At 46.5% G+C, this 21,262-nt stretch overlaps 1 protein-coding gene across 1 annotated transcript in view; it reads right to left on the minus strand.

The window, feature by feature from the left end:
* Nucleotides 1-21,262, minus strand: part of LOC145341333 (ubiquitin-like modifier-activating enzyme 1) — a 261,826-nt gene that overhangs the window by 197,112 nt on the left and 43,452 nt on the right. Inside the window, exons 14-15 of the mRNA XM_080186247.1 lie at nt 15,217-15,382; nt 13,079-13,275 (exon numbers count right to left, since the gene is read on the minus strand). Of these exons, the coding sequence (XP_080042373.1) occupies nt 13,079-13,275; nt 15,217-15,382 (363 nt within the window). The remainder of the gene's footprint in view (nt 1-13,078; nt 13,276-15,216; nt 15,383-21,262) is intronic.

The following is a 21,262-nucleotide window of genomic DNA, read 5'->3' on the forward strand; positions in this document are numbered from 1 at the left end:
GTATGTTTTGTCTATATGGTGCACAAGAAGCAATACATTTCACTATATGTTAATGCATGTGACAATAATAAATCAAATCAAAAACTGCCGTGATCCCTGAGGTGTAGGTACGTCCACAGTACTGTAAGGGAAGATGTTCCAGGATTTTAAACCAGCCATAGCGAAGGAACGGTGGCACAGTGGTTAGCACTGCTGTCTCACACCTTCAGGAACCTGGGTTCGATTCCCGGCTTGGTCACTGTGTGGAGTTTTTACATTCTCCCTGTGTCTGCGTGGATTTCCTCCAGCTGCTCCAGTTTCCTCCCACAGTCCAAAGATGTGCGGGTTAGGTGCATTGGCCATGCTAAATTGTCCCTTAGTGTCCAGGGGTGCGTAGGTTAGAGGGATTGTCAGTGTAAATATATTGGGTTAAGGGGATAACGCTAAGGTGAGTTTGTCGTTGGTGCAGACTGGATGGGCTGAATGGCCTCCCTCTGCACTGTAGGGATTCTATGATATATTCCCAAGTCAGGGTGGTGAATGACTTGGACTAGAACCTCCAGGTTGGGCGTTCCCGTGTATCTGCTGCCCTTGTCCTTCCAGACGTTAGTGGTCCTGGGTTTGCAAAGTGTTGCTCAAGGAGCCCTTGTGAGTTCCTGAATTCCCCAAAACCCATAATTTCCCTTTGTGACAAAGATCTATCTCAGTCTTTAACAAGTTGGGGCACAGCCTCAAGATAAAGGGGGGGGGGGGTGGGGTTTAGAACAGAGTTGAGGAGGAACTTCTTCACTCAAAGGGTGGTGAATCTCTGGAATTCTCTGCCCGTTGAAGTGGTGGAGGCTGCCTCGCTAAATATATTTAAGACACGGGTAGACAGGTTTTTGGTAGGCAAGGGAATTAAGGGATATGGGGAAGAGGGCGGGAATGTGGAACTGAGCCACAACAGATCAACCATGATCTTGTTGAATGGCAGGGCAGGCTCGAGAGGCTAGATGGCCTACTCCTGCTCCTATTTCTTACGTTCTTATGTTCTTAAGTTGAATGACTGACATTTGGATGATGCACATTTTGTCAGAAGTGATCCTTTTGATGTTGTCAGAGTTGATAAAGTTTATAATTAAGCTAAATAAAAAAAGGGTTTCTCTTCTAACCCCTCTCTACCTGCCCCACCTTCACCTCCTCCAAAAATAGTCTCTTCCACAACTACATGATGGCGAAACCAGTTGACAATCAGTAAGGATGTTCTGGCCTTGGACAGAGTCCAGAGGAGACTCACCAGAGAGAGCTCTGGAATGAAGAGCTTGGCGTATGAGGAACGGTTGGCTTCTGGGCCCCATATCTAAGGAAAGCGTTCAGAGGACATTCACAAAAAATGATCCCTTGAATGAAATTTGTGTCGTATGAGGAATGGTTGAGGACTCTGGGTCTGTACTTGTTGGAGTTTAGAAGGGTGAGGGGGGAATTTTATTGAAACTATATTGCAAGGTCTGGATAGAGTGGACGTAGAGAGGATGTTTCCACTAGTAGGAAAAACTACAACCAGAGGGGCACAACCTCAGGCTAAAGGGACGATCCTTTAAAACTGAGATGAGGAGGAATTTCTTCAGCCAGAGAGTGGTGAAGCTGTGGAGGCCAGGTCATTGAGTGTCTTTAAGACAGAGATAGATAGGTTTTTGATTAATAAGGGGATCAGGGGGGTTATGGAAAAAGGCAGGGTAATGGGGATGAGATAAACATCAGCCATGATTGAATGGCAGAACAGACTCGATGGGCAGAGTGGCCTAATTCTGCTCTAAGGGAATCAAGGATTCGGGGGATAGGGCGAGAAATTGGGAGTTGAGGATTATCATATCAGATATGATCTCATTGAATGGCGCAGCAGACTCGATGGGCCGAACGGCCTACTTCTACTCCTACGTAGGATGGTTTCAGAGGCACCACAACTGAGACTAACTTTATTTTCCAGCGCATTTGCTTTCAATGCTGGAATATTGCCTGATGGAAAAAATCTTTGTCGAAGAGTACATAACCACATTTTGTGGGAACAACCTTCTTAAGAGGGGGTTCTTTGTTTAGTTACCGGGCAACGCGACTTTAATTCTAAAGAAGGGTGAAAGCCAGACCGGAGCACAGGGCAGCACTGCTGATGGAAAGGTTAACATTTAGTCCGTGCTACCCGTAAGTGATTCCGCAAAGAAAAAAAAAAGAAAATCGGTTAACCAGCGACTCGTGTTATTCATTCCTGTAATAGCGCATCATACAAGCCATTCTTAAACAGTGCATTCCATCACCATCTGCCGAGCTTTTCCTGCACAGAATGAACTGATCACAGCTTCTAAAAATATCAGCTTTCACACAATGCACAAACATTCCCACTTTTTTTTCCCCCCTCAGACTTGCAAAACATGTTTTCTTTTCGAAAAAAAAAGTGCGGCTGTGGCAAGGAGGATTTGACACAAGAGTAACGTTAAGCAACACCCTCAACCAGTCATCAACACCCCCCCCCGCCCACTCCAGTCATAACTATTCGACCAGGCCAGCTTCACATACAAATTCGCCAGAATGTGCAAGATTTCTGTCTCCCACCAGTCGCGTGTCCAATCTGCCCACATCAACTTGCTCTGCGTGCTGTTAGGGTGCAGTGTAATTTTCTTTTCAAGAGTTTATTTATTCGTGTCACAAGTAGGCTTACGATAACACTGCAAATGAAGTTACTGTGAAAATCCCCCAGTCGCCACACTCCGGCGCCCGTTCGGGTACACGAGAGAATTTAGTGTGGCCAACGCACCTAACCAGCACGTCTTTCGGACTGCGGGAGGAAATCGGAGCACCCGGAGGAAACCCACAAAGACATGGTGAGAACATGCAGACAGTAACCCCAGTCGGGAATCGAAGCTTGGTCCCTGATGCTCTGAGGCAGCAGTGCTAACCACCGTGCCACCATGCTGCCCTTTGAGACAAGCCAATAACTACTGGTTTGTTTTATTATTGTCACACGTATTAGTATACAGTGAAAAGTATTGTTTCCTGTGTGCTGTGCAGACAAAGCATACCATTCATAGAGAAGAAAAGGAGAGAGTGCAGAAAGTAGTGTTACAGTCTTAGCTAGGGTGTAGAGAAAGATCAGCTTAATGCGAGCAGCAGGGAAGAAGCTGTTCGAGTCGGTTGGTACGTGACCTCAGACTTTTATATATTTTTCTTGACGGAAGAAGGTGGACAAGAGAACGTCCGGGGTCCATAATTATGCTGGCTGCTTTGCCAAGGCAGTGGGAAGTGTAGACAGAGTTAATGGATGGGAATCTGGTTTGCGTGATGGATTGGATTACATTCACGACCTTTTGTAGTTCCTTGCGGTCCTGGGCAGAGCAGGAGCCCATACCAAGCTGTGATACAACCAGGAAGAATGCTTTCTATGGTACATCTGTAAAAGTTTGAGAGAGCCATAGCTGACATGCCAAATTTCCTTAGTCTCTGAGAAAGCAGAGACATTGGTGGGTTTCCTTAACTATACTGTCAGCATGGGGGGGGACCTGGACAGATTGATGATGATCTGGACACCTAAAAACTTGAAGCTCTCGATCCTTTCTACTTTATCCCTGTTGATGTAGACTGGGGCATGTTCTCCTTTATGCTTCCTGAAGTCGATGACAATCTCCTTCATTTTGTTGGCATTAAGGGAGAGATGGAGGTCCATTCAAAAGTCTGATGGCAGCAGGGAAGAAACTGTTCTTGAGTTAGTTGGTATGTGATCTCAGACTTTTGTATCCTTTTCCCTTCAGAAGAAAGTGGAAGAGAGTATGTCCGGTGTGCTTCGAGTCTTTGATTACGCTGGCTGCTTTACTGAGGCAGTGGGAAACGTCATCAATGGATGGGAGGATGGATTGTATGAATAACTGGGCTACATTCATGACCCTTAAGTTTCTTGCAGTCTTGGACACAGCAGGAGCCAGACCAAGCTGTGATACAACCTTTTGGACTGCAGGAGGAGATCGAAGCACCAGGGAGGAAACCCAGGCAGACATGGGTAGAATGTGCAGACTCTGCACAGGCAGAGACCCAAGCCAGGAATCGAACCGGGTCCCTGGCTCTGTGAGGGCAGCAGTGCTAACCACTGTGCCGCCCTTCGAGACAAGCCAAGTGGCAGTAAAGTAAAGGAATTCTAGTCAAACACATGAAGCAATTTTCTACGAGGTCAAACCATACTCCCTTGAGTGCAGCCATGCTCAAATAAAGGCCTTTGCCTCTGGCTCTGTTTTTGTAAGATATTTTGGAGCAGACAAAAAGCACAAAGATAATGTTAATCATGCATTTGATTCAACACTCTCGCTCCTACTTGTCACAGAGGCTTAAAAGGGTTGCAAAGAACACTTTACCTGAACAACACTGTCCCACTGAACTGGCAACCCATGACAGGGATTTCCATTAATTGCAGTTTGTAAGTGGAACAGTCTGATTCCCCTGCTCCAGACAGCTCTCCTGCGACTGGCCTTCAAGGACTACTGTCTGCCAGTTTAAGAGCACCTTTCCAGGTGCTTAGGGATCACTGAGAAGTCAAGTGTCCATGTTTCACTCATGGTGTCACAACGGGGGATGGAATCCTTCTCCAGTGAGTCCTTTACACAAACCACAACGGGATTAGTCTGGTTGAAGGGTCATTTGGATTTGCTTCTGATTATTGGCCCAGAAAACTGACATCGTAGACGGTGATATGATAGAACAAAGAATTACAGCACAGGGACAGGCCCTTCGGCCCTCTAAGCCTGCACTGACCATGCTGCCAACTGAATTAAAACCCCCTATCTTTCCAGGGATCATATTCCCCTATTCCCACCTATACATATATTTGTCCAGTTGCTATCATATCTGCTTCCACTACCTCCCCTAAGTACCAGGCACCCTCTTGTGTAAAAAAAAGTGCCTTGTACATCTTCATTAAACCTTGTCCCTCGTGCCTTAAACCTACGCTCCCCAGAGTCTCTTCCACTTTGGGGAAAAAGCTTCTGACTATCCACTCTGTCCATGCCCCTCAATCTTGTAGGCTTCGATCAGGTCACCCTACAACCTGGTGTGGCCAAAGTGATGGATACACCTTCTGGGCCTTGGAAAAGGAGGGGTAATGATGTGCAGGGAACTTGTTGAATACTCTGTAGCCCCCAGACAATACTTGGTTTAGTTGGGATTGCAATAAAACAAAACTGAACTGCCGCTTGCCAAATGATTCTGAATGTGATTTATTTAAACCTGGAAAAATAGAACTGGAGGCAGGGATAGGCCATTCTGCCCTTCGAGCCTGCTCCGCCGTTTATTTGGGTCATGACTGATCATCAAATTCTATAGCCTGATTCCCCCTCCCCCCTCCACCTTATCCTTTAATCCTGTTAGCCCCAGGAGCTATTCTTGAAATCACAATGTTTTGGCCTCAACTACTTTGTGGTAATGAATTCCACAGATTCACCACTCTCTGGGTGAAGAGATTACTCCTCAGCTCAACAGAGTTTTTATTCATTCATGGGACATGGGCATCGCTGGCTGGGCCAGTATTTATTGCCCATCTCTAGTTACCCTTGGAGGGCAGTTGAGAGTCAACAGTGGCTCTGGTGTCACGTGTGGGCCAGGCCAGGCAAGGATGGCAAATTTCCTTCCCTAAAGGACATTAGCGAACTAGATGGGTTTTTCTGACAATCGACAATGGTTTCATGGACATCAGTAGATTCTTAATTCCAGATTTTTTTCATTGAATTCAAATTCCACCAACTGCCATAGCAAGATTCGAACCTGTGACGCCAGAACATGAGCTGAGTTTCTGGATTAATAATGATAATACCTCTAGGCCATCGCCTCCTGAACACATCTGGAATAGGAGTTTAAAAATTACAAGCGAGTGAACCAACAGCTGTAAAGAGGCCATTAGTCTCCTAGCTGTAAGCTAGTTATTGATTTTTCAGAGTGGTTCTGTCTAGTTTACCTTGATTTAGTCCAACATTCTCTTCATGTGATGGTTATGAAGTCTCTGGATCAGCTGTAGCTCAGCCTCTTGCCTCTAAGCCACAAGGTTCTCGGGTCATGTGGCTTAGGACCTACGTACAATGATCAAGGCTGACACTCCACTGCAGCACTGGAGGAAGTGCTGCACTGTCAAAGGTGCCGTGTTTTGGACATGTTATTAAACTGAGGCCACAACTGTCTGCTTGGGCGGACGCCCAATGGTCCCACTTTGAAGAACAATGGGGGTGGGGGAGGTATTTGCCTTGGTGCCCCAGCCAATATTTACACAGCAAACAATATCATTTAAAGAAAACAGAACATTTGGTTACAATCTTAGTGCTGTTTGAGAGGGCTTGCTCAAACCGAAATTGAAAAATTCAGTTTGTAAAGTGCTTCGGGACACCCAAGGCCCATGAAAAGTGCTAATTCACTGGTTCACTGATGTTCTGTAGGGAAGGAAATCTGCCATCCTTACTCGATCTGGCCTACATGTGACTCCAGACCCACAGTAATGTGGTTGACTTTCAACTGCCCTTCAAAATGATCCAGCAGTTCAAGGGCAACAAAAGCTGGCCCAGCCAGCGACGTTCATGTCCCACGAATGAAAAAAAAAGAAATATATACAAATGCAGGACCTCCCTCAGCGTTCTGCCAATGAGCCACCCATTGTCTTTACCTCAACCAATAGCACCAACAACATGAGTGGTACTGAACCTTGCGAAATAGCCCATTTCAAATTGGCAGCTGGGTGGGTGTTGGCAATGAGGTAGTTGGCGAGTGAGCTGGTAGGGACCCTGCTGTCCATCATCTCAATTCACCACGTGTAATTCAATCCGTATATCAAACAACCTCCAGGGCATCTACAGCGCAGCAAACAAGGATGATGCCATGGTTGATACCAATCGCCTTTTCTGGTGACAATTAGACCTTCCAAGATGGCGACTGACTGATTTTTGTTAGCTGAAGCTATGAAAGGATAAGCAGCAACATGGAGTTACGGTGTCAATCAGCCATATCCCAACAATGGCTGAACAAACCAGAGGGGCTGAATGGCCTCTCCTGTTTCTATGCATTTTCTACTGAGTTCCACATCCTGACTGGAAGTACCTCATCTCAGTGCAGGATGACATTGGGCCAAACAGCTGTCCAGAGACAGTCACTGCACTTCAAGAGACAAGTCTGGAGCATTCTGAACATGCTTCAATGGCAGTATAGATCATGACACGGTGGCAGAGTGGTTAGCAGGGTCCCGGGTTCGATTCCCGACTTGGTCACTGTCTCTGCAGAGTCTGCACATTCTTCCAGTGTCTGTGTTGGTTTCCTCCGGGTGCACACTCTGAAAGATGTGCTGGTTAGGTTGATGGGCCATGTTAAATTACCCCTTTGTGCCCGGGGGGGGGGGGCGGGATTAGCAGGGTAAATGCATGGAGTTTCGGGAATAGGGTCTGAGTGGGATTGTGGCCGGCACAGGCTCAATGGGCCGAATGGCCTTCTTTGGTACTGTAGGGATTCTATTCCAACTGGGATGTCACGGTTATGACTACATGTGCGGGGATTTGATTACACCCGGAAATGGCGGGGGTGGGAGGTTGTGTGGGTGTGTGGGTGTGTGGGTGTGTGTGTGTGTGTGGGTGGGTGGGTGGGTGGGTGGGTGAGAGAGAGAGAGAGAGAGAAATGGGGCAAGCGGTAGTGAAACGGAGTGGAAACGGTGGCAAATTTTCCCATTCTGTCCGCCACGGGAATTATAGCAGGCGAGGGGCGGACCACTGAAAGTTTCCTTGACTTTGGGCGGGATTTTTTGGTTTTGGGGCGAGTGCAGTTAGAAAGTCCCGCCTTACTACAAGGGAGAATTCAGGAAATGCTTCTGCACTGGGGCAAGGTTGGGAATTAGTCTCGTACTGGGGGGAGGAAAGGAAAATAAGAACCATTTTGAGATGACAGTGGGGACGCTTGGAGGAAGTGGGTCAAGGGTACTAGCCAAGATGTGAAGTGTAAGGGTCGGAGGGTTTGTGCTGCTCTTGGTCTCCCTCAATGTCCTGATCTTTGCTCTCCCCTTGTCGCATTCAGACAAGGAAGAAATCCCTGGCTTCAGATTCAATCCATATATTCAAACAACCCAGAGGACATCGCCAACACATCACACAAGGATAGAAAGCTGAATGCAGCTTACGTACCATCCAACGTATAATCATACATTAAGGGTTACGGGGAGAATGGGGATGAGATTCATATTAGCCACAATTGAATGGCGGAGCAGACTCGATGGGCTGAATGGCCTATTTCTGCTCCTATGAATTGCATTCTAGCATTGAACCAAAATTTTAATTGGGAAAAAGAACTATTTTTGGCAAACTTTGTTCTGTGTTAGTGTTTGTTCAGCTGTCTCGTGAGCTAACATCTAGTACAGCTGCACGATATGTAGAAAGAAGAGAGCATTTTTGTTTTAATTAAAAAACTTATCGACTCCCATTCACCCTGGGGCAATTTGCCATAAATAGAGCCCCCTTTGAATGTCTGTCGCCCTCCTTTGCCCGAAGCTCAAATCTATTTTTAGTAACTTCATTCATGTGATTTTAAAAAAGGGAAAGCTATGACTAATGCATGATGGGATACCTCAGTTGCTTGGCGTCTGAATTCGAGGTGACATTTTCTTAATATCAGGCTTAGGAGGAGGTCAGACCAGTAATCATCACTGGTCAATGACTAACAAAAGACCAAATGGCTTCCTTCTGCGCCATAACATTTCTATGAATCACTTTGATTCCTCTCCCTTCCCCCCTCAGGCTATGTCTTGCCTTTTCAATTACTCAGCTTCATTATTATAGAATCAGAAACCCTACAGTGCAGCAGGAGGGCATTTGGCCCATCGAGTCTGCACCAACCACAATCCCACCCACACACTATTCTCATAAACCCCACGTGTTTACCCCACTAATCCTTCTAACCTACGCATCCTGGGACACTAAGGGTCAATTTTAACACGGCCCAATCAACCTAACCTGCACGTCTTTGGAGTGTGGAAGGAAATCACAGCAACCGGAGGAAACCCATGCAGATACGGGGAGAACGTGCAGACTTTGCACAGTGACCCAAGCCGGGAATCGAACCCAGGTCCCTGGAGCTGTGAGGCAGCAGTGCTAACTACTGTGCTGCCCCAATGATCCACATTATGTACTAGTTGATGTGAGATTAGAGAGAGTGGTGGAATCATTGGACAAGGATATCTGAATATATATTAAGCCTCATTTTAAAATTGTACGTCAAATTTTTATAATTCAACAGCAGGTTCCTCTGACAAATGAAAACTGTGTAGGTAAGTTAGCCATTAATTGCCTACGAGTCCAAAATCGATGCTCCCATGAGGAGGCACAAGTTGACATATAAATGTAGACAGTGTCACCATCTCTGTAGAAATAGGAACCTTTCTAAAAAGAAAGGAATTTACACAAAAACACTAGACACTATTTCCTGCTTCAAACCTTTACCTTAACAAACCAGCTAAAAACCAATATAATAATTCAAACTCTCATTAATGGACGAAGAGAATTTCAAATTAAAATAGGAAAATTTCACTTTAAATAGCCAAGACAATGAAGTTACGTCTCACGTAGTTACAAACACTCGCATCGCTTCCCGCCCGGATTGGGAGTACGTGCAATCCCACAGTCTTTGCAACTTGATCCATAAGATCTCTCACTTCCCACTCAATCATTTTGGCCCAAATCACATCCACCGGCTATGCATTCCATCTGAAGTCCCCAGGCGCGGTTGCTACTTACAAAGCGCAAGTCTATGAACCCTCTCTAACTTGGGTCACAATGGCTCAGAATTCCCAGAGATCTGCTGGGAATCTGGGACAGCAGCAATGGGTGTAACGGAATCCACAATCGCTCATCATCCTGTCTTTAATATTCTGCCCTTTTCAACTGTATAACACACAGTAACACAGTCTCTGCTCCATTCTCAGAGCCATGTTTCAATAGCAGGACATATTTTAAAACTGCCAAACAGAAAAAACATCCCATTGGGAAGGAACCATGCTGGGACTTTTGCCACCCAAATTCTGACGGAAACAGGCTGACCCGACCCCACTTCAATTAGCTTTCTATATACCTTTTACTTCTTAGACATTCTTCCCCTGTAACAAGCTCAGGTCATGCGCGAATTTCTTGGGAACACAATTATGTCATAATCAGGAAGCCAATTAACCTTATTTCAAAATACTCCACTTTGGGGACATTGCACAAAAGAAAAACACAAACTTTTCCCAGGACATGGTTATCATAATTGGGGAGAGGAGGCGGCAATGACCTAGTGGTATTATCCTTAGATTATTAATCCAGGAACTCAGCTAATGTTCTGGGACCTGACTTCGAATCCCTCCACAGCTGATGGATTCAATAAGAAATATCTGGATATCAAGAACCTACTGATGACCATGAAATGATTGTCGGAAAAACCCATCTGGTTCACTAATGTTCCTTAGGGAAGGAAGTCTGCCGTCCCTGCCTGGTCTGGCCTACATGTGACTCCAGAGCCACAGCAATGTGGTTGACTCTCAACTGCTCTCACTCTCCAAGGGCTTCTAGGGATGGGCAATAAGCTCAGCTAACGACGCCCATGTCCCGTGAATAAAACGTATACATAGATGTAAGAAATATAAAAAATAAGGACCCAATGTACAACCTCAAAACTGGAAACTAAATTAGATTTGCACACCGTTGGATTTTCACTTGCTTTCTAACCTAAAGACTAAGCCAAGTCTGGATTCCCTGTATGTTACAACACAAGGAGGTTGGATAATATAGTAGATGATTTCCTTATGGCCTGTGGCATTGCACAGCTCCAGCAACATTTTTGTTCAACAATTTCAGCATTGGCAAATTTACTGCAGCCCATTTGATGTACTCCAGGTTTTGATAAATTTCCAGCCACTTTACACAGTGCACACTGGCAGTTACAGGGGTAAATTTTCCCGTGACGTACCATGCAAAGCTTTGCTGACCTCGGGCGGGATTTTCTGGTTTTGGGGCGAACACGATTGGAAAATCCCACCTGCAGCGTGTGAGCCAGAGAGTTGGAGAACATGCAAATATATAAAATTAAGAGGAATCGGGCCCATGAACCTGCTCCAACATTCATTAAGATCATGGCTGATCTCACTTTAACAAAAATTTCCCATTCTTGCCTACTCCTGATAATCTTTCACTTCCTTGCTTATCCAGAATTGATCTATTTTAGTTTTAAAGATATTCAAAGACTCGGCCTTTTGAGGAAGAGAATTCCAAAGTCTTTCATTCCAAAGTCTTTCAGCCCTTTGTGAAAAGGAAAATCCTCTTAAATAGGCAACCTTTTTTAAATAGTGGTGCCTAGTTCGAGATTCTCCAACAAGAGGGTACATCCTCTGCACATCCACATTAAGTTCCCTCAGGATCTAACATGTTTTAATCAAATCATCTCTTACTCTAAACTCATAACAGATGCAAGCCTAACCTGTCCAACTTCTCCTTACTGTCGATCTCTGGTGGATGTGTAACTCACGATGTAGCTTAACTGCATATCCCCATTCCCTCAGCTCCTTCCCCATATCTGCCATGATCTAAATACCACCTTGCTGTCTGGGCCTGAGTTTGGAAAGCCAAGAACCTAAAATTTCATTTCTTCAGGCAAGGGAGCATATTGGCTCAATTTTAAGCCAACGGGCTTCGAATGAATTGAAATGGAGCAGAAACAGGAAACCTCAATCCCAAAAAAAAACCACAATAAAAAACTCCAATCATTAAGACGCAATTTCACAAAACCAAACACTGCAGATGCTGGAAATGTGAAATCAATCCAATGGAAAGTTCCGGAAAGGTCAGGCAGCAGCCGTGCTGAATAAACAGAGTCAGCGCTCCAGGCCAGTGACCTGCTTTGAAGAAGGGTCAGTGACCTATAACACTGGACACGACATTCGTGGGACATGGTCATCACTGAATGGCCAGCATTTATTGCCCATCCCTAGTTGCCCTTGAGAAGGTGGTGGTGAGCTGCCTTCTTGAATCGCTGCAGTCCGCGTGCTGTGGGTTGACCCGCAATGCCGTTAGGCCTTTGTAGCGATTGATACAATTGAATGGTTTGCTGGGCCATTTCAGAGGGCAGTTGAGAGTCAACCACATTGCTGTGGCACCTCTGGAGTCACATATAGGCCAGACCAGATCAGGATGGCAGATTTCCTTCCCTAAAAGGACGTTAGTGAACCAGACGGGTTTTTCCGAGCTTGGTTTCATTCTTAATTCCAGATTTTTTTTTTATTGAATACAAATTCCACCACCTGCCGTGGCGGGATTCGAACCTGGATCCGCAGAACATTAGCTGAGTTTCTGGATCGATAAGTCTAGCGATAACAACACTAGGCCATCGCCTCCCCTGGCCATTGCTGCCTACCCACAACCGTGGGATCCTTGGTGGTTGTGAACAATGGGAAACCCCGATGATAGTGGCGGGATTGGAAGATCCTGTTATTGGCCCAATGGCGAGCCACCTCCGCTGTTGGCGGACACCCTGTGGGGGGGGGGGATTGCGCGGGAAGTCCTGCCCATTATTTTTCTCTCCGCAGATGCTGCCCGCCTGAGAATTTCCAGCAATTCCTGTTTCACTAATTCCGTGGCTGTGATAATAACAGGCTGCTCCATCCAAAACTCTTCGTGAGGTAAAAACACAAATATAGCTTAATCTCCGTGAGCAATGGCAGATTGTTTGGTTTTGGAGATGACACACCTGGTGTCATTCTCTTGCTTTTTTGTTTTTACACACACCTTTCTGTCTCACTCTTCAGGAGAAAAAAGGAGAGAGAAACACACAGTGCCAGAGCCAGGATGAATACAGTAGCATAAATTCACCCAGTGTTGACTCAATTGCTATTCAACCATATTGCATTCCTGATGATACAAAATAAAATACCCTCTCCCTCACCACCGACAGCACCATAGAAGATTTGGTCTTTAATTTAGTATTATCTACATGTATTCATATTAGCAGCAAAGCTCCAACACTTGTCCACCCACCATCCCCAACACAGGTTAGATGATACTCATGGCCCCCTCAATACAACATCCACCTTCTTTGTGGTTACCTGCAACGTATGCTCAATAGCACTGGGAAAGTTCCTGAGCGTACAAATGGGAATAGACTGTTGCGGAGAGTCGTCACTGGATCCGTAGGACTCTGTGAGGTGAGGAACAATGACCTGTGTATGTCCTTTTGTGCCCAGAGTACCTGACTCCAGCAGCGGTTTCTGGTATAAGACACAGCGGCTATCCACGTACTTCCCTGGACGAAGAATGAGATATTGTCAGCAAAATTCCTCCGGAACCAGACATCTTTACAAGAACAACTTGCATCCATTATCGCTGGAGATGGCACTGTCATGGATTAATAATCTAGAAGGGCAGGTTAATGCGCTGGGGACGTGGGTTCAAATCCCACCACAACCAGCTGAATTCAATTAATAAAACCTGGAATTCAAAACTAACCTCAGTAAAAGTGACCATGATAAGAACATAAGAACATAAGAAATAGGAGCAGGAGTAGGCCATCTAGCCCTTCGAGCCTGCCCCGCCATTCAATAAGATCATGGCTGATCTGTTGCTGCTCAGTTCCACTTTCCCGCCCTCTCCCCATAACCCTTAATCCCCTCTCTTATCAAGAACCCATCAACCCGCTTCTTAAAAATATTTAGCGAGGCAGCCTCCACCACTTCAACGGGCAGAGAATTCCAGAGATTCCCAGAGATTCACCACCCTTTGAGTGAAGAAGTTCCTCCTCAACTCCGTTCTAAACCGCCCCCCTTTTATCTTGAGGCTGTGCCCCCTAGTCCTACTGTCTTACTACCATGGATTGTTATAAAAAACCTATCTGGTTCAATAATGCCCTGTAAGCAAGGAAATCTGCCATTCCTTGCATGGTATGGTCTACACATGACTCCAGACTCATATGAAACAATGGGGTTGGCTCTTGACCTCCCTCTGAGATAGTTTTCTTCTCCCAAGTATTGTCCCCAAATCTTATCACTCACTTATTGAAAATAAAACCAAATTTGGAGTTTACAAACCTCGCAAACGACTACACATCTTGGACCGCCTTTTCCTCTTGAAGCCTTGAAGGCATTCCCATTTCTTTAACCTATGTCCCTGATTCCCACAACTCCATGTTTGGATTTCTCCTGCCAGATTGTCTTCCAATCTTCACCAGCCCAGAACTAAGTTGCATTGACATTGAGCGCGCCTGTGGTGCGTTCACACTCCTCAGCATCATGAGTGATCGCACTGCCCTCCGTCAACACCTCTCCTCAGTCTAGCTTGGGGTCACTGCCTTTACTGGATTCCATTCTTACCAATCCGATCAGTGTCGTTGACACTGGTTTTTCTTCCCACATCTGCAGTTAGGACAAGATGTGTATATTAAAAGACACCCAGTTCTAACTCCATCACCTCCCTTGGCATCTCCAATGCTTGGTTCTTCTAATTGCTTGTCCAGCGTTCAATTTTCAGCAGGCTATACACACCCAACAATACTTGCCCTCCCCTTGGACAATCCTCCATTCCTGCTCCTGACAATACTCAACACACCCCCAACAATATTGTCAAGGAGGGCAAGTACTCAAATACTAACCACCGCCCCCATCCCCCTGCCTCCCCCACGCACCCAACCAACATACCTCTGCTGTACCTGGTGTAATCGTTCCTGAATGGTTGCTATACTGTTAAATACTCTGTATTTAAGGAACCTTTTTGCTTCTCTAAGTCATTAAAAAAAAGATGCAGTGAATTTATTCACAGGATTGGTCCCAGGCTGATAAATGTTCTGCAGCAGAATTTTGGCTGCACCCCATCCGGGTAAGTGGGGAGTATTCCATCACACTCCTGACGTGTGCCTTGTAGATGGTGGACAGGCTTTGGGGAAATCAGGAGGTGGATTACTCACCTCATCATGATGTTGCACGTTGTGGGAGCTTGCTGTGCACAAATCGGCTCTTGCAATCTGCACTCCAGCAGCGACTATTAGTACCACCGGCAGCAAAGAACTGAGGGATAGCCTGAGGTTGCTAAAGACGCTATATAAATGCAAGCCAGCTCTTCTTTTGGTAACCAACGCAAATATGCATCAAGGTGTGGGCTTCTACTTGAAGAGCGAGTCCTTTTTCACGCTTGTATTTATATCTCAAAGCTGATCTTGTGGTCAATCTTTATTCATAGGAACACAGTCACTTACGTGTCTCCACATTATCCAACGCGTTCGCCACTCCATCCAGATTCTCAAAGAAATCCTGGTGATAGACATTCTCCGTCTCTGCTCCAACACGGTTCTCATGGGCTGTGATTCGCACAGAAGGATTCATCTTTCTCACAGCTGCTGCAGCTGTTTTGGACTTCATTTTCTGTAGAGTGTTTAAAAAAAAATAGAGGTCAAGCTATGTTAGCATTCCTGTACAAAAAATCACCCCTACAACACAGAATTCATCGCCCCGCCCCCAACTCACTGCCCTACATGGCCTATTCTACAGCATCTCCTGCAGCCCCCTGAGAAAGTGAGCCACCTTCTGAATACCCAGAGTCAAACCCCCCCCCATCCCTACCCCCTGCCCTACTGCCCCCCTACCCCCTGCCCCATTGCCCCCCTATCCCTATCCCCTGCCCCCCAGCATTCTACTTCTCTTTTTGTTTAAAACCCACAACCCCTCACATCATTCGGACAATACAAATGCACAGCACAATTGGACAGCAGTCCAGTTAGATTCACGTTGTTGTAAGTTCCATCAACTACCCTACTGCAGGCATTTTAAAAATCCTCAACTTTGATTCCACATACGAATTAGGAGCAGGAGTAGGCCAATTTGCATTGACTAGGCTTGAGTGGGGAAAGGGTGATGTAATTGAGATGTTAAAGGCAATTTTAGGAGTTGTTATGGTGGATAGGGTAGAGAAATGTTCCCTCTGTTGTTGGGGATGTCTAGACCAAAGTGGTAGCATGGTGGCATAGTGGTTAGCACTGCTGCCTCACAGCATCAGGGACCTGGACTTAATTCCTGGTTTGTGTGGAGTTTGCACATTCTTCCCATGTCTATGTGGGTTTCCTCTGGGTGCTCTGGTTTCCTCCCACAGTCTGAAAGACATGCTAGTTAGATGCATCAGCCGTGCTAAATTCTCTGTTACCCGAACAGATGCCAGAATGTGGTGACTAATGGATTTTCGCAGTAACTTGTGACACTGATAAATAAATTGACAAACTATTAAAAGCTATTACTAATCCAGTGACACTACCAGTACGCCACCACCTCTCCAACAGAGGTATGGGCTTTTACAGGGTTAAAAACGTTTAAAAAATGTGTTTATTAGTGTCACAAGTAAGGCTTACATTCACACTGCAATGAAATTACTGTGAAAATCCCCTAGTCGTCACACTCTGGCACCTGTTCAGGTCAATACACCTAACCGGCACGTCTTTCAGACTGTGGGAAGGAAACCCACGCAGACACGGGGAGAATGTGCAGACAGTGACCCAAGCTGGGAATCGAACCCGGGTCCCTGGCACTGTGAGGCAGCAGTGCTCACCACTCTGAGCGATGCCTCTCCGGTCGAATATCCCACTTTCCCCAGCAGGATAAATGGAGTCCAAAGGATGCGTTCTCTAATCCGAGAGCTGCTTCCTCCCTCAGCCGGTTTTGAAATCTTCCCCAGGTTGTTTGAAGCCAATTTTTTCCTCTCTGTTGCCTGAATGACTGGATTGTTTCCTGAAAGCCCGGCTCGAGTTAAAGGCTGATTAAAAGCACATGTACTGTTGAAGTGCCTCAGCTGAGTCTTCCCACTCCAAGAGCGTTAATGGACTTTGGTTTTACGCCTGCACCCTCCACCAAGATAGTGGAATTACTGTGTTTCTTCTCCCCCAACAAGGCACCGTGCTGACACTCCAAATATTTGCTCCCTTCTAGAGATTTTCTGCTGTCAGACAGATGCTTCATGTTTAGGCTTTCTGTTCTGTCCCTGGTGTGTTTTTTGTTTGCCTGCCTGGTGGATCAAAGGCTGATGGCTGACCACGAGAGGAGTCATGAGGATGCAGAACAACAACAAAGCCCACTTGCTTTCACGAACAAAGGGGAACCTTTCAGAGCAAGGGTCGCAGAAGCACCTTGAGGAATGAATGCCTCGCCAGGCTCGAGGAGCAGTGAACAAAAACCTGGTCCAGGAGGGTAGCTTCTCGAGGAGGTTCTTGAGGGAAGAGTGCCGAGGAAGGAGGATTTTCAGGGGAATGGGGTGGTAGGGATGCAAAGAGCTTAGAGAATGGGAGTGGCAAAGGGACAAAGCCAAATGTGAGGATTTAAAGTTACAATATCAAGGGTAGGAGTCTTAGCTGGGTTGAAGAGCAGAAGGATCTTGGGGTCCGGGTCCACAGGACTCTTAAATCAGGTGGAGGATGTGGTCAAGAAGGCGTATGGTGTACTGGCTTTCATTAAATCGAGGGATTGAGTTTAGGAGTCGGGAGGTAATGCTGCAACTTTATAAGACCCTTGTCAGACCTCACTTGGAGTACTGTGCGCAGTTCTGGTCACCCCACTACAGAAAGGATGTGGAAGCTATTGAGAGGGTGCAGAGGAGATTTACAAGGATGTTGCCTGGATTGGGAGGCATGCCTTATGAAGATAGGTTGAGGGAGCTAGGTCTCTTCTCCCTGGAGAGATGAAGGTTGAGAGGCGACCTGATAGAGGTTTATAAAATGTTGAGAGGAATAGATAGGGTGGATTCTCGGAGGCTATTTCCCAGGGCTGAAATGGTCGCTACGAGGGGACACAGGTTTAAAGTGCTGGGAAGCAGGTACAGAGGAGATGTTAGGGGTAAGTTTTTCACTCAGAGGGTGGTGAGTGAGTGGAATCGGCTGCCGGTGGTGGTAGAGGCGAACTCGCTGGGATCTTTTAAAAGACTTCTGGATGCGTATATGGGATCTAATGGCATTGGGAGTTACAGATAGTTCTATGGCTTGGTAGGTATAGATGCGATCGGCGCAACTTGTGGGCCGAAGGGCCTGTTTGTGCTGTAGTGTTCTATGTTACCTTGGGAGCCAACAGGCACAGGACTCGATGGGCTAGGACAGTTTGGTGCAGATGGGATATAGAGCTTTGACTGAGTTGAAGTTTGTGGAGGGAGCTCATAGAATCCCCACAGTGCAAAAGGAGGCCATTTGGCCCATTGAGTGTGTACCGACTCCGAAAGAGCATCTTCCCCAGGCCCCTCCCCACATCCCTATTGCTGTAACCCTGCACATTTACCACAGCTAATCCATCAAACAGGCACATCTTTGGACAGAGGGGAAACTGGAGCACCCAGAGGAAACCCACGCAGACATGGGGAGAATGTGAAAACTCTACACAGGGAAGTAGTTGGGAGAGAGGGACCAGGAGATCATTGGATGAGTAGACCTGGGATGTGATCTGGCCTTGGATGAGGATTCTGCACATCCCATCTCAACACAATAAAGGAAGTGATATAGGAACTCGAGTAAACCATTCAGCCCCTCAAGCCTGTTCTCCCGAACAATTAGATCTCCAGCTACACACTTTGGTTCTAAAGCCCACTCTGATACTTTTGTTAGGCAGGAGCAATCTCCATTTTGAAATGTTTAATTAACCTTTGACATCTGCTGCTTTCCGGGGATAGAAAAAGTTCCAAATTCCTGTTACCATTTGTGAAAAAAAGTGTTTCCTGACATCAAGAAACACAGAATCCGTACAGTGCAGAAAGAGTCCATTCGGCCCATCAAGTCTGCATCAACCACAATCCCATCCGGACCTATCCTGATAACCCCATGCATTTACCCTAGCTAACCCCCCTGATACTAAGGGGCATTTTTTTAGCATGGCAATTGCACCTAACCCGCACATCTTTGGACTATGGGAGGAAACCAGAGCACCTGGAGGAAACCCGCGCACACATGGGGAGCGTGTGCAGACTCTGCACAGACAGTGACCCAAGCCGGGAATTGAACCCGGGTCCCCGGCAGCAGTGCTAACCACTGTCACCGTGCAGGTGGCATTCAGGAATGGGGTACCTGGCACATTATCTACCTCCATAGCCCAGGGGCACAGAATGCAAATTGTAACAGATCCCCAGCTGGGATGAGGCACGACATAAACTTAAAGACATACGGACACCAACGTGGGGAGGGAGGAAGGGTGCATGGAAAAGCCACCTGTGTTACAAGGCCAGAGCCAAAATAATCAGATCAGATCAGTGATGGACTGCAACACTGTTGGGAGGTGCTCTCTGCCCTCGCAGGCAAAAAAATTCACTGTTTTGAAAAGAAGGGGAAGGAACGAGTGCTAAATCTTTACAAGGAAGCTATTTGTGGGAGCTTGCTGTGCACAAGTGCATTCCAATGTCACAATACTCTACAGAGAGGCTGTGGCACAGTGGTATTGTCACGGGACTAGTAATCCAGAGACCCAGGGTCTGGGTTCAAATCCCACCATGGCAGATATTGATATTTAAATTCAAATGATGACCATGAAACCATTGCTGATATTCTTTCATTCATTCGTGGGACATCGGCGTTGCTGGCTGGACCAGCATTTATTGCCCATCCCGAGTTGCCCTTGGAGGGCAGTTCAGAGTCAACCACATTGCTGTGGCTCTGGAGTCACATGTAGGCCAGACTGAGTAAGGACGGCAGATTTCCTTCCCTAAAGGACGTTAGTGAACCAGACAGGTTTTTCCAACAATGGTTTCATGGTCAGTAGGTTCTTAATTCCAGGTTTTATTTTATTGAATTCAGATTCCCCCAGCTGCTGTGGTGGGATTGTCAGAAAAACCCATCTGTTTCACTAGCGTCCTTTAGGGAAGGAAATCTGCCATCCTTACCTGGTCTGGCCTATATGCGACACCAGAGCCGCAGCAACGTGGTTGATTCTTAAATGTCTTTGGGGATGGGCAATAAATGCTGGCCCAGCCAGCGACACCCACATCCCATGACTGAATAAAGAAGAAAACTATTTCACCGATATTTAAATTATGTAAGCCACTTTGGGACATTCTAAAGCCAATGCGAGACTTTGTCTATCCCGTTACAACAAGGGTTAATATTCTCTCCAAGTACATTGTCAAATCCCCTACGCCAGATGTCACAAGATCGTGACTCCAATGCTTGATCACCTTGACTAATGATGCCATCCTCCACTGCCCTTTATATCCTTGGCCAAGTTAACAGAATCTCCAGTTACAAAGACACACACTCAGGCTCTGCAATTCTCTGCTGTGAGATCGCTCATGAGGCTCCCACGCACACCCAGACTCTGTGACAGGAACACAGTGTGTCCCTGTCACCAACACTGACTGGCGGGGCAGAAACTGATGCAGGAGATCCATGTACAAAGGGGCTTTGTAACTATCCCAAGGATATTTTCACCAAACAGTAGATACTTTAAATTTAATGTACCTGAGCAGACCGGGTAGACTATTTAGAATCATAGAACCCCAACAGTGTTCGGCCCATTGAGTCTGCACCAATCACAATCCCACCCAGGTCCTATCTCTGCAACCTCATGCATTTACCCTAGTGAGTCCCCCACGATACTAATAAGCAATCGAGAATGGCCAATCCACCTAATCCGCGCATCTTTGGGGTGTGGGAGGAAACCGGAGCACTTGGAGGAAACCCATGCAGAGACGGGGAGAATGTGTAAGCTCCACACAGTCGCCCATGGCTGGAATTGAACTGTGGTCCCTGGCGCTGTGAGGCAGCAGTGCTAACCGCTGGGCCACTCCTAGGACTGAGAGTGGTGAGCTTGTGGAATTCACTACCACAGAGAGCAGTTGAGGCCAAAATATTGAATATTTTCAACAGGCAGCTAAACATAGCACTTGGGGCGAAGGGGATCAAAGGAAATGGGGTTTGTTGGGATCAGACTATTGAGTTGGATGATCAGTGACAATCATAATGAATGACGGACCGGGCTTGAAGGGCCAAATGGCCTCCCCCGCTCCTATTTTGTTTCTAAATAAATCGGTCGCCGTGTTTTCTTTCAATTTTGCCTGGTTTACATTTTTATTCAGGGGTGCCAGGCCTAGTGGTGATGATGGGGCAAGGAGTTGGTGATGGGGAGATCTGGGGGGGGGAGGGGGGTAATAAAGGCTCCTAGCCAGCAGAGGGTTAGTCAGTGTGCAAAACTCTCTCTCTCTCTCTCTCCATAATGACTCCGTGCACTATATTCCTTCCGCAGCAGTGTGTGTGTGACGTTTCCCAAACCAGCCATTGTGCTACTTGGAAAGCA

This window comes from Carcharhinus amblyrhynchos, chromosome 3 (assembly GCF_965287045.1).
Source record: "Carcharhinus amblyrhynchos chromosome 3, sCarAmb.v2.hapA, whole genome shotgun sequence".
NCBI lineage: Eukaryota > Metazoa > Chordata > Chondrichthyes > Carcharhiniformes > Carcharhinidae > Carcharhinus > Carcharhinus amblyrhynchos.